The sequence below is a fragment of the Arachis duranensis genome, chromosome 8 (genome assembly GCF_000817695.3).
Source record: "Arachis duranensis cultivar V14167 chromosome 8, aradu.V14167.gnm2.J7QH, whole genome shotgun sequence".
NCBI classification, from domain to species: Eukaryota; Viridiplantae; Streptophyta; class Magnoliopsida; order Fabales; family Fabaceae; genus Arachis; species Arachis duranensis.
The window spans coordinates 31,480,262-31,492,629 of NC_029779.3; the positions used below are offsets into that span (position 1 = coordinate 31,480,262).

Consider the following 12,368-nt stretch of genomic DNA (forward strand, 5'->3'; position numbering starts at 1 on the left):
TTCTAGTTTTCCAAAACCACATGTAGGAAGCCACTGGTTTTCCCACAAACCAGGTGTGTTGCCTGTTGTATCTACCTACTATGTTATCTCACAAAAAAAGTTTCCCTATAAATAAGAGTTTCCATCTCACAATTTTCTCCAGCAGCAATCCATTCTCTAGTCTCTCAATACAATACAGAAAGCCTTCTTAATCAAAATCAGTGTTTTTGTGATCATTCATAAGTGTTAAGATGAGTAAGTCATGGATGGTGGCAGCAAGTCTGGGAGCTGTGGAGACATTGAAGGACCAGTTGGGTGTGTGTAGGTGGAACTTTGTCATAAGAAATGCTCAGCAGCACCTCAAGAACCATGTTAGATCCATGTCTCAAGCAAAGACCACTCTCTCATCTTCTTCTTCTGCTCTTGTTTCCACCAAATTGAAGGACAACAAGGGAGAAGAGTCCTTGAGGACTGTCATGTACTTAAGTTGCTGGGGTCCAAATTGAACAACCATAAGAGATTACTATTGTAATATAGATGCATAGATATAGATAGTGTTGATAAGTTTCTTGATGGAAATTGTAAGAGTAGATATTATTAAAGTCAGAAACTATATATGTCATTATCCATATTTCTTGCCCCTTGGATTTTTACAATTTGGTTAAAGTTTGGTGAGAAAGCTATACTCTGTGAATTAAATATTCTTGACTATGGCTGAATCAATCAATTACAACTGGCAACCTATTTTTCTGTTTTATTAGAAATCAAAGTGCTGATTAATATACTCAACTAAAATTAATAAAAGGAGAAAAAAAAAACAGAAAAGGATATGTATATCATCCGTTACTCAAATAAAATCTGAAATAATGGTTTTTTGAAACAGCTTTGTACCTACTAGGCTACTACACTTGAAATTCTTTCATAGCACAATATCAGCTGTATTTTCTGATAAAAGGAATAATAAGAAAAAGAAAACTCAATCAACTGACTGGACCTGAATTGGTTTTCTTTTCCCACAACTTCTGTTTTGTCTTTTCTTTATTACTGAGATTTTTTTATCTAAAAATTCTTTTATTAGTAAGATCACGAATTTCAAATTTTCTTGAAAGGAATATATATACCTTAGCTAAAATAATATCCTATAGTTTTAATTAAGCATGTGTATTATGGTGTTTGCTACGCTAAAATAATATCCTATAGTTTTAATTAAGCATGTGTATTATGGTGTTTGCTACAGGACGATGATAAATTCATATATGATAATAAATTCATACGTACCGATACGTTTAAAATATGAACAAATAATAACAAGTCACATGAAATTTATTTTTCACATCAATATTTAATTTTTATTTTTTTAAATATATATTATATCACCATTTTTACTAATATATCTATTTAATTAAATAAAAATAAAAAATATTTTTTATTTAATTTTATAAAACATCTTAAACATCCTTCTTTTATTTGATTAGACAAAAATATCCTTTTAAATTAACGAAATTTTAGAATTCAATTAATCCTAATTTTATAGTTTCAAATAATTTAAACAACAAAATAAAAATATATTAAAAAACAAAAAATTAAAATTTTTTCGTCTTCTCCAATTTCTCTAATCATTCGTATCCCTTCTAATCAAAACATATCAAAAAATAAAAAATCGATCGTTTTTCATCTTCTCTAATTACCCCTCTGAAGCAAAGCAATAAAAGTCACAAACCAAATATATTTTGAACTCATTTTCTCATTCAAAATTTTTCGACTTTTGTTTTAGTTTCAGCTCTTGAATCAAAGCAGTCACTGAAAATTTTAATTTCTCTTGCCGAAAAAGTGGCAGACTATACTGTGGGTGCCATTAGAAGGCAATTCAGTTATGTAATATTCTACAAAGCCAATTTTAAGGAGTTAAGTGACCGTGTTACTGATCTTGAAGGTAAAAGAGATGAAACCAAGCATTGTGTTCAGAACGAAAGAAGGGATTTGAAAAAAATTGAAGGTCGTGTGCTGAAATGGTTGGACGACGCGGATGAAGCCATTGGGACGGCAGCAGCGAAGAATCTAGGGTTTTGATTCGAGATTTTCACTTTTTTATTTTAGAGAGATAATTGGAGAAAGATGAAAAATGATTGATTTTTTATTTCATTGATATATTTTGTTTAGAGAGGAACACAAATGATTAGAGAAATTGGAGAAGATGAAAAAATATTAATTTTTTGTTTTTTAAATATATTTTTGTTTTGTTATTTAAATCATTTGAAACTATAAAATTAAGATTAATTGAATTCTAAAATTTCGTTAATTTAAAAGGATATTTTTGTCTAATCAAATAAAAGAATGATGTTTAAGATTTTTTATAAAATTAAATAAAAAATATTTTTTTATTTTTATTTAATTAAAGGGTTGAATTAGTAAAAGTGGTGATATAATATATATTTAAAAAAATAAAAATTAAATGTTGATGTGAAAAATAAATTTCACGTGAATTATTATTATTTATCCATATTTTAAACGTATCGATACGTATGAATTTATCATCGTACCGTAACAAACCTGTTGAATAATGGCTAGCAGTTGGGAGGTGTAGCCAGCCATAATAAATTTTAGCAGTGAATTAGAGTCATTTAGTTATTCTGAAGAAAAGTTATCAATAAAACAACTGGCTTCCCAAAAACTGGGTCTAAAGTGTCTGATTGAATATGCAAACCATGTGCCTAAATTGTCTTCAAGTGAAACCGGAATCTCCACGTGTAACTCAACCATTGGATCAAATTGGCACTTAAGTGAGAAATACCAGTGTCCTTGAAACATGACAATGAAACATTCATGAACCATGACTCATCTAATTAAAACCAGAATACCACTGCCTTCACAAGCCACTGGTTTTATTTTTCAAAAATTTGGCACAAACTTTTATTTCACCTGGTACCACAAGTCCACAAGGAAGCTTCCCTAGTTCCCTTTATATATATAACACACGTTATGTTACTTCATCAATCAAAATACATAGTTATTCATCACTTGTTCAGGTTTTTTGGGAGAGGAACTAATACATACATATACACACACAATGAGTAGCTCAGCTAGAAATTGGATTGTGGCTGCTAGTGTTGGAGTTGTGGAGGCTATGAAGGACCAAGGAGTGTGCAGGTGGAACTATGCTCTTAGAAATGTTCAACAACATGTGAAGAGCCATGTTAGATCGTTTTCACAACCAAAGCAGCAGTTTTCTTCTTCTTCTTCTGCTGCTATGGTCTCCACTACTACAGTACTCAAGAGGTCCCAGAAAGCTAAGCAATCAGAGGAATCATTAAGAACAGTCATGTACTTATCTTGTTGGGGTCCTAACTAAATATTAGTAATGAGATCCACTTGGGACAATAAAGCAATTTTTCATCTTTGATGCTACTAGCTAGGCCATGAAAAGTTATGGCTTAAGTAGAATGAGATTTCTGTCTCTGCTTGCTGTATCAAGCTTTGTACAAATTCATTATTATTGTATAGTCTATGAAATGAAATGGTGTTACATGATTGCTACAATGATTTGCAGTTTCATATAATCTGATTTCCTAAAATTTCTGTTCACTGCCTTATTTCCTTATTGAAATCCATCCAAGAATACATTCACAATAAGTTGTTTACCGTATCAGTTTCATGCATGTAATAAGCGTGTATGTATTTGATTACTAATGTGTAATAGAACTGTCATGTGATTAATTACCGGAGATAATATACTATTAATAACTAACCTGTCAATTAATACTAGCTAGTAAAGTAAACATCCTCGTTCTTATTTTCCTATTACCACATCCTTTATAATGTCAAACCCACTTTGTAATAGATTAGTGTTCTCTTTTTTTATTATTATTCCAACTCCCACTCTAATTAACTAATAGAATATTAAACCATTAATAAGGATCACAGTTGATACAACAATGTTTATGGGGGCAGTGAACCCATATTTATAAACAAATATCAAAAAGAAAAAAGCAACATGAACCCATATTTATGTATCTTTGGATTACTGATGTTATAACTAATTCCTAATTAAGATTCACTCAAGATATGTCTTAAATACGACTCCATACAAATTATTTGATTTCCATAAAGATAAAGATCAGATTGCCAGAGATTTATAAAGATTCCCATAATATTTTTTTAGTATTTGTTTTACTTATTTCATTTTCTGCGGATAGATGTCTTCAGTGAGAAGATAAAGGACAAGATAAAAATTTATCCTGATGATGTGTAAGGATAAGATTCTCCTCATGCTTGAGTTTTTACTTTTTAGACATAGACATAAGGTTGTGCTGTACCACTTAGCAGCTAGGGACTGGTATAATATGAATTTCAGTAGCAACGGAATGATTATTTTTTCTATCATTGTTTCATCATTATATGATGGAATAAGAGTGTATTTAAAGTAAAAATCACATTTTATTATATAATAACAAGACAGTAAATTTAAGTTAATAGACAACAAAATTAATCACATAAACATTCCTCTGTATAATTATTTCACACAAAAACAATTGACCTCAAAACCACTAGCAATGGCTTTTCAGTTTTCACCCCTTGGTTTCTCATTTCCACCTACTAAATTGGAAATCATATCAAGCTTAATATCCTATATTCTACTTAAAAAATTTCCAACTTTCAACCGAGCCACACCATAATCAACTTCAGATCATATTTGTAGTACTTTAGTTTTGCATCTTAGAAGGCCAAACAAAACAAGTGTTTCAAGAAGGTTTAATTACTCTATAGTTCATTATAGTTTTATCGAGGTGAAACAATGTCCTAAAATCAGCACAACAACATGCGAAAAGCCATGTTAGATCTTTGTCTCAGGCAAAGAACCTTTCTTCTTCTGCTATGGTTTCAAATGCAAAGAAGTCAGAGGAATCTTTGAGGATAGTTATGTACCTAAGTTGCTGGGCTCCCAATTAAGGGAAAGATAAATAATAATAATAATAATAATAATAATAATAATAATAATAATAATAATAATAATAATAATATCATTTGGATCTTTGGGTCCAATATTTGTCATAACAGAATGTATATATAGTTTGGTAATGAACAATTTTTCCATCATGGAAACAGGAACATGTCAATTAAGATAGATGTATTAGTAGCAATGTTAGATTAATTTCTTCAAATTATTATCACTTTAATTTGTGGATCTTTCCAACGTGTATTATATCCTTACTGCTTATTAAGATAACTCATCAGCACAAATCCTTAGTGGTGGTGTCTTATGCAAACACTGCAAACTAAAGCAGAAAAATAAATAAATTAGAGAAAAATCCAAAATAGTTACTGACAATTGCCTCAAAAGACAACGAGATTCTTGACAAAAAAAAATATCAATCCGACTCCTGAGATTTATTTGTATGGGACTGATTAGCCTCTATGCCAAAAAAATCAATGTTATTTTTTTTTGCACAAGGACTAATCAGTCCCAAAAAAATTTCTCACGGCCGAGTTGGATGTTTTTTTTAGGGGCCTCATTGTTCTTTTGAGATAATTGTCAGGGACGTATTCACTCAATAAATTACTTGCTATTGCTAATATAGTAACAAAAACCAATAAAAGTTATTGAAATACTTTTTAAGTTTATACGAATAATAAATAAATAGCATGGTTTCTAGAAATTCCTATAATTTTATATTTTTGTTATTATGATATAAAATTTATTACTTTATCAACCCTATCATAACGTTGGTTTTCAAAGATTAGGAGGATTGAGACTTAGTATTATTTTGGTGGTTAGAGATTAGAACTAAAATTTCAGTTTCTGAATTTAAAATTTTAGCACCTCTAGAAAGTAAAAACACAAAGGACTAGAATTTGTGAATAACATTTTTTTTTAAATATCGTCATTTAACTTTTTAAATTTCAAATTTATCCCTCAATCTCCATAATTATTTTAAATTAAACATAAAACTGAGACATAACTCAATCAAGTATATTTTATACTAAATACAATACAGAAACTTAATTTAATCTTTATTTCTCAATCTCTATCTCCCAATCTCAGTCTCTCAATCTCCATCTCTCTTTCAATCGCAACCTATAAAATCTGCTTGCATATCAGCATATGCATTAAAAAAATGCCTTATGGGGGCATGCTTAAATTTTAACCTTTATTTTTTGTAATCATTATTTCTCTTTAAACATCAACCCTATAAAGAAATTCCCCTCATGATGGCATGATATGATGGATCTATAGACATTGAGCAATTAATCTATTATCAAATTCACCACTTGGGTGCTAAAAACTGCATTAGCAACTGCAAAGACAGCTGCATTTGATGTAACAACAAAACAAAAAAAGGATTAGTTGCATATGAATTGAAATTTTGTAATCTATATTATGCTCATATACGAACATTAAGTGAGTGTGACACTTTGTGTGACAAAGACAAGTGGTCCAAATCCAAAATATAAGGATAATGCATTGAACCTTATTCCAAAACTCCAAACAACATTATCTATATACCATTGGCTTCCTCAAAACCACTAGCTATAAACGGCTTTCTGCCTCTGGTTTTATTTTGTCCAAATCTTTGGTACTTTCCGTAGTTTAGTAACACCCTTTTCTTTACATAAATAACAACACCATGCACCTTCACTTAGCCACACAGTTTAGACTTCAAATTACAATCATCAAGTATATCATATATCAACTTGTGTTAATAATTTGAAAACAAAGAATTAGTTAAAATGTGATCAGGTAAAGCATTAGCAAAGGTTAGAGTTGTGGAGGCCTTGAAGGATCAAGCAGTGTGTAGGTGGAACCATGCCATAAGATCAGCTAAGAAACATGTTGGAACATTGTCTCAGGAAAAGAAAAACAAGAACAAGATTCCTTTCTCATCATCTACTATGGTTAATTCCTGCTACAACAAATTGAAGGAGTCTGAGGAATCATTGAGACTTGTTATGTACCTATGCTGCTGGGGTCCAAACTAGGACTTGTCTTGCCTCTGATTGAACCTTGATGCATGCATGGTGGGGACTCAGCTTTTATTTATAGAGCAATGTTGACTTCTAATGGTGCATGTGTGCATAGAATCCAAAGTTGGTTCTCCATTTTGATAGATATTGATTGATGTAAAAATCCTGATAACTGAAATATAGGTGTTGAGCAATTTCATTTGCCTCCTTTTTTGTGTGTGTTCTTTTAGCATTTTCTGTTTTTTTATACAGCTAGTTTATTTAATCCTCTCTAGCTAGGCCAACATTTTGAATATATTTTTTTATCTGATCAAACTTCACTTGATTTTCACTTAAATTAGCTAGTGCTAACATACTTTACTTTGTTTACAAAAAAAATGGTGGATTATAGATTGAAGCACTCTTACTTTCTCCTAACATTTAGAAACAACTCAACAAAAAGTGAGTGCAACCATATTATATAAAATCCATCTCCTTGACCATTGCACCTTTATATAACTCTGCATTCTGTAAAATCATTCCATGACCTAACTAGTTGATTATCAGAAGAATATTAAGAAGTCTTCAAGTTTTGAATCAGAGAAAAGTAGCTTTGGAGTAAAGGGTGTTTGATTGTTTCCAAGCATATTACCATTGATCCTGAATTATTCAGCCATTCTTAATAATATAGTAGTTTTAAATTATGGTCTATTATTGTAGATGTAGCCATATAATATTGCTGTTGTGGTACATACTAGTACATCAGCATCATGGTGGCTATATATACTATTTTTTCCCCACTATTTTTGTATTGCATCACAATTACAATTACTAGTAGATAATAGCAATTTAAAATTGTGCCCACTGTTAAAATAAATCTATTGATCAAAAAGGGATAAAAAATACCCTCATGCAAGAGGGGCCACATAAGGATCAGTGGGTTTTCTTGTGTTGTCATTCTTAATAACACCAATTATGGGTAATGTTACTAACATCATAGCACATCATTGCAGCATGGCTTTATAGGAATAGTCTCTTAAGTTTTAAAAGAAGCTTTCTTCTGTTATTTTCAAACACAAGAAGAATCCAACAAAATGAGGGAAAGAAATGTCAATTTGGTAAAAGCATGCATCCATCCATCCAACGCTTTTCCCCCTTGTATATTTTCTTCTCTTTTTTGTGGTTTAGATTTGAAGCCAAGTTGATTGTGGATGCTGATTTTAATATATTGATGCAGGCATGTGCTGCAGTAGCTGAATCATTTAGCAGACAGCAGCACACAGTTACAGATCAATGACTAAACTAACACCAATTCTAAAATATTGTTAACAAAGATCAAAACAATAAACCAAAGACCATATAATTTGTGATATAATTATTATTTTACTTGACTTATAACATGAATAAGCTGATCAAATATTCCAATTGAATCACCAATATCGAAATCTTATTACAAATTTAATAAATTTAATTCAATTCAACTTAAATTTTAAGAAAAAGGTAAAAACTTACTAAAAAGGTAAAAACTTATTTCTAAAGCTTCAACAACAAAAATAAAACTTTGTTAATGTCATCAACTATAATTCACATATTCTTACAACATGATTACTTTGGAAAATACATGAGTTACACAATTAGTAAGAAATGAAAAGATGGGTGATGCTAATGTTGTTGTATGTGAAAAAACATAAAAAGAAATAGCAAATGATTGCATAGATGGTAGAATCAAAGCAACTGTAAAGCCCGGGAACCCACAAACAGCTCCACCCGGACCTCAAAAACACAAATCAAATACACAAAGTTTATGAAGCATTCAGATCCGACTTGGTTTGTTCATTCATTCGAATCACGCACTTCACACTTCAAACTTCACACAGTAAAAATTTCACACCCCAAATCCGAATCCCTTTTCTGCTACCAAATTGTCTCACTCATTAAAAGGTACTAACCAGTAACGACCACCATTTTGGACAAAACACACAAAAAAATATAAGTGTTTTCGGATCAAAAACAACGTGTGAGGTCACTCTCAACAACCTTTGTGTTGTTTTCTTACTATGTTCAAGTGCTTTCAACAAGAGAGGCACAATTTTTTCTGCTACAAGAATACCCAAATCTGGCTTCAGACCCTTCACACAACAAATCACGAAGTTTGAAACTTTCGGAGCAATTGTGAGACCCCAGTTGCCGGGAGTTTGTTTTTCCGGCGAGATTCCGGCGAAGAATGGCGGTGGAGAGTGAGAAATCAGGGTCTGATGGTAAAGGTTGGAGCTTTTGCAGAATGCCGTTTTGGCAAACAACGCATGCACCTTCTTCATCTTCTTCTTCTTCCTCAACATCTTATATGCACAATGTTCATCAGCAAAACCAGGGTCTTCAATCTCTTGATAGATCCACCCAGAATCAGTCTTCAGGAATGGTTTCTTCTGTGGCAAAGTCTCTGCTTCCTACAAGGAGGAGGCTCCGTCTTGATCCTCCCAACAAACTCTACTTTCCTTGTATGTATCTTATGAACTTATTTAGTCACTGGTTTCTGTTTTCTTTCTTATTATTAACTTTTTGGGTTGCATTATTTTCTGTTAAGATTCATTGCTGAATGAGTAGTGATGTACTTATTATCATAAAATTGTCTTAAACATCCTTCTAAATACTAATGAGGTATAAAAGATTAGGAGGATGCTTTGGATGATCTTTTATAGGAATAAATAATTACTCTGATTGAATTGGTGTTTCTGTTTTAACTTTTAAGTGCTTTGCTTGTATCATTTATCCTCTAAGGTATTGAGAGTTTTATGATTATAAATATCAAGACTAATCTATTTATTTGTTAATTCTGTTTTTTCCCCTTGTTTTATTGTTATTAGGAATTTAGGATCAAGAATATGATTTGAGTTCCAGTGAATTCTTTTGGATGAATTTGATTCATTTTGAATTTGTTTTGAAGATGAACCTGGCAAGCAAGTTAGGAGTGCAATCGCGATTAAAAACACTAGCAAGTCTCATGTAGCTTTCAAGGTGAGGTTTATCCCTTATGATGAGTTAGTGATTAAATCTTCATTGAAACTTTTCTGGCACTCACTGTCAATGTATGTTGACATTTGACACCTCTTGGGACAATTTTGGATTGTTTTAATCAACCTACAAAATTGAAATATTAGATCAGAGAAGTTTCTTAGGTAGACTGCTTCAACAACTGTGACAAGAATTGAGAAAACTGTCTTTTGAACTGTGGGAAAGAAATGAGAAGATGAGTCAGTTAGAAGTAGTGGAAGTCTGTTAGTGTAAAGTTAGTTTAGTTAGCTTTCTGTTACTTAAAAATAATCCAATACAGAAATGTGCATGTACTACTATGTACACTAGTAATCCCTATACAAGCCAGAATTGCAGCTCACTTACATCAGAATGAATAGGTTCAATTCATTTATATCAGTTTTATTTTCTTCTCTGTTCTATATTGAGTTCACCTTCTTTAGATGAACAGTTTTGAAGTCTTGAAGAAAGTTTTCGACACTGACTTGATGATAGGAAGCATGGCATTGATATGGTATAAGGATGTTCCTATCGAGTTTCACATCATATTTTTATAGGATAGTGAACACTTTTCTATTGTTGTATATTGACATGTTGTATACCAGTAGCTTTTTTGTTGTATAATCCACTTAAATTGCTGCTAACTGACATTTTTGTTTTGTTTCCATCTTAGTTTCAAACAACTGCACCGAAAAGTTGTTATATGCGCCCTCCAGGTGGTATTCTTGCACCTGGAGAAAGCATTATTGCCACTGGTAATTTGTCCTTCGAAACGTGATTCTACAGTTTAGTCAAGTACTTTGAATTTGGTGAATCCTGCTTAACAACTTTAGGTTAACATATTTGGCAGTGTTTAAGTTTGTCGAGCCACCAGAGAACAATGAGAAACCACTTGACCAAAAAAGCAGGGTTAAGTTCAAAATCATGAGCCTCAAAGTGAAGGGAGAAATGGACTATGTACCAGAACTGGTAATTTGCTTATACTTTTCCCCCAAGACATTGATATCAACCTTCATTGTTTTTATTTTTTATACTTGCTTATTTCATAAGCTGACATAAGCTGACACTGTAACTTTTCTTTCTGCTGTTTTTTTATGCTTAAAGTTTTTTTTATTGGATTTGGATTCCAACCTTGTGATGGTCTCATCCCCACCATTGATTTGATCACTTTGAAAAAATAGAACTTAAAAAGATAAACAAGCAAGTGAAGATGTGAACATGAACTTGTCATGTTAATTTTGAACGTGAGAGGATTGAATCCTTTTCTGTGTATGTCATAATATCCATTTTCTCAGTCAAAACATATAGTATAGCGAAGGATTTTGATAATGTGACTCATAATTTGTCAGTTTATCCATCTAATGATTAATAAGCCAACCCTATTGTATTTAATGTGTATTGATTTGTACATTTAGGATGGAATGGTTTATTGAATAAAACATGCTTTCAGTATATATATACTCAATGCAGAATGCTTCTGTATGCTGATCAAAGTTGTGAAATGTAATTCTTCCTGCAGTTTGAGGAGCAAAGAGATCAAGTGGCTGTAGAGCAAATTCTGCGGGTCATCTTCCTTGACCCGGAACGCCCTAGCCCTGTAAGATTAGTTTGTCTCAAATATGTTATATGATCTTATAGCTTTCTGTGTGGAGTTAGAATCTAAAACATTGTTTCTCAAAGGCTTTGGATAAGCTTAAACGGCAGTTGGCCGAGGCCGAGGCTGCACTGGAAGCTCAGAAGAAACCCCCGGAGGAGACAGGTCCTCGACTCGCCGGAGAAGGTCTAGTTATTGATGAATGGGTAAGACACACACTTCTATACTTTTTGCTACTCCAAGCTTGGTGTATATTGGATTATGTTCTCATTTCAAGTTAAAATTATGTTCCCTCTTGCTTGTTCCTTCTGCAGAAAGAAAGAAGAGAACGATACTTGGCTCGGCAGCAGGTCGAAGGTGTCGTGGATTCAGTGTAAAGTATATAGCATTTCTGTTCTTTTGTCCAATTTTATGTTCAGAAACTGAACTGTCTGGCCACTGATTTGTCAAATGTGGTTGAGTGATCTAGAGAAGTGCTATTAAGAGATTGAAAACACTGAATAATTTTTCATTTTGAATAATGTTTGTGGTGTTAAGTGCGAGTGAATCAATGCTACCATCGGCTGAACTTAATTTCTATGCTATATCTTCTCTTACAACTTTTAGATAGCTTGTTTCTTTTGAATGAGATTTTTGAACTGATTCTTCACTCAATTTCATCTTTATCATTGCTGTGGTTGGATTTGCCTCAGTTGGAAATAGTTATCTTGTTGATCAAATCATATTCAAATATCTTGATTATATTCAGTTTCATTGATCTAAAGAAGAATCAATTTAGTCAAAGCAATATGTGCTTGAATGCATGACAAAAGTGACACAACAGCTT

General features: G+C 32.0%; 3 protein-coding genes across 3 annotated transcripts; all 3 read left to right on the plus strand.

Moving 5' to 3' along the window:
• Positions 1–23: 23 nt before the first annotated feature.
• On the plus strand, positions 24–619 carry LOC107462189 (uncharacterized). The gene has a single exon (XM_016080754.3). It carries the CDS (start codon positions 231–233, stop codon positions 483–485), a length of 255 nt encoding a protein of 84 aa, XP_015936240.1. The 5' UTR covers positions 24–230; the 3' UTR covers positions 486–619.
• Positions 620–2,948: 2,329 nt separating this feature from the next.
• LOC107462183 (uncharacterized) lies at positions 2,949–3,516 on the plus strand. The gene has a single exon (XM_016080748.3). The coding sequence runs from the start codon at positions 3,047–3,049 to the stop codon at positions 3,326–3,328; it is 282 nt and encodes a 93-aa protein (XP_015936234.1). The 5' UTR covers positions 2,949–3,046; the 3' UTR covers positions 3,329–3,516.
• Positions 3,517–8,547: 5,031 nt separating this feature from the next.
• LOC107462164 (vesicle-associated protein 4-2) lies at positions 8,548–12,141 on the plus strand. Its single transcript, XM_016080729.2, has 7 exons — positions 8,548–9,416; positions 9,863–9,933; positions 10,622–10,703; positions 10,799–10,917; positions 11,468–11,545; positions 11,629–11,748; positions 11,857–12,141. Exons 1-7 carry the CDS (start codon positions 9,143–9,145, stop codon positions 11,917–11,919), a joined length of 807 nt encoding a protein of 268 aa, XP_015936215.1. The 5' UTR covers positions 8,548–9,142; the 3' UTR covers positions 11,920–12,141.
• Positions 12,142–12,368: the final 227 nt, after the last annotated feature.

Excerpts from the sequence above, each read along its gene's own strand:
- LOC107462183 (XM_016080748.3), top strand. The coding sequence starts at position 3,047 with ATGAGTAGCTCAGCTAGAAATTGGATTGTGGCTGCTAGTGTTGGAGTT.
- LOC107462189 (XM_016080754.3), top strand. The coding sequence starts at position 231 with ATGAGTAAGTCATGGATGGTGGCAGCAAGTCTGGGAGCTGTGGAGACA.
- LOC107462164 (XM_016080729.2), top strand. The coding sequence starts at position 9,143 with ATGGCGGTGGAGAGTGAGAAATCAGGGTCTGATGGTAAAGGTTGGAGC. Across the intron at positions 11,546-11,628 it reads ACCCGGAACGCCCTAGCCCT|GCTTTGGATAAGCTTAAACG; the intron begins GTAAGATTAGTT and ends TGTTTCTCAAAG. Across the intron at positions 11,749-11,856 it reads GTCTAGTTATTGATGAATGG|AAAGAAAGAAGAGAACGATA; the intron begins GTAAGACACACA and ends TTCCTTCTGCAG.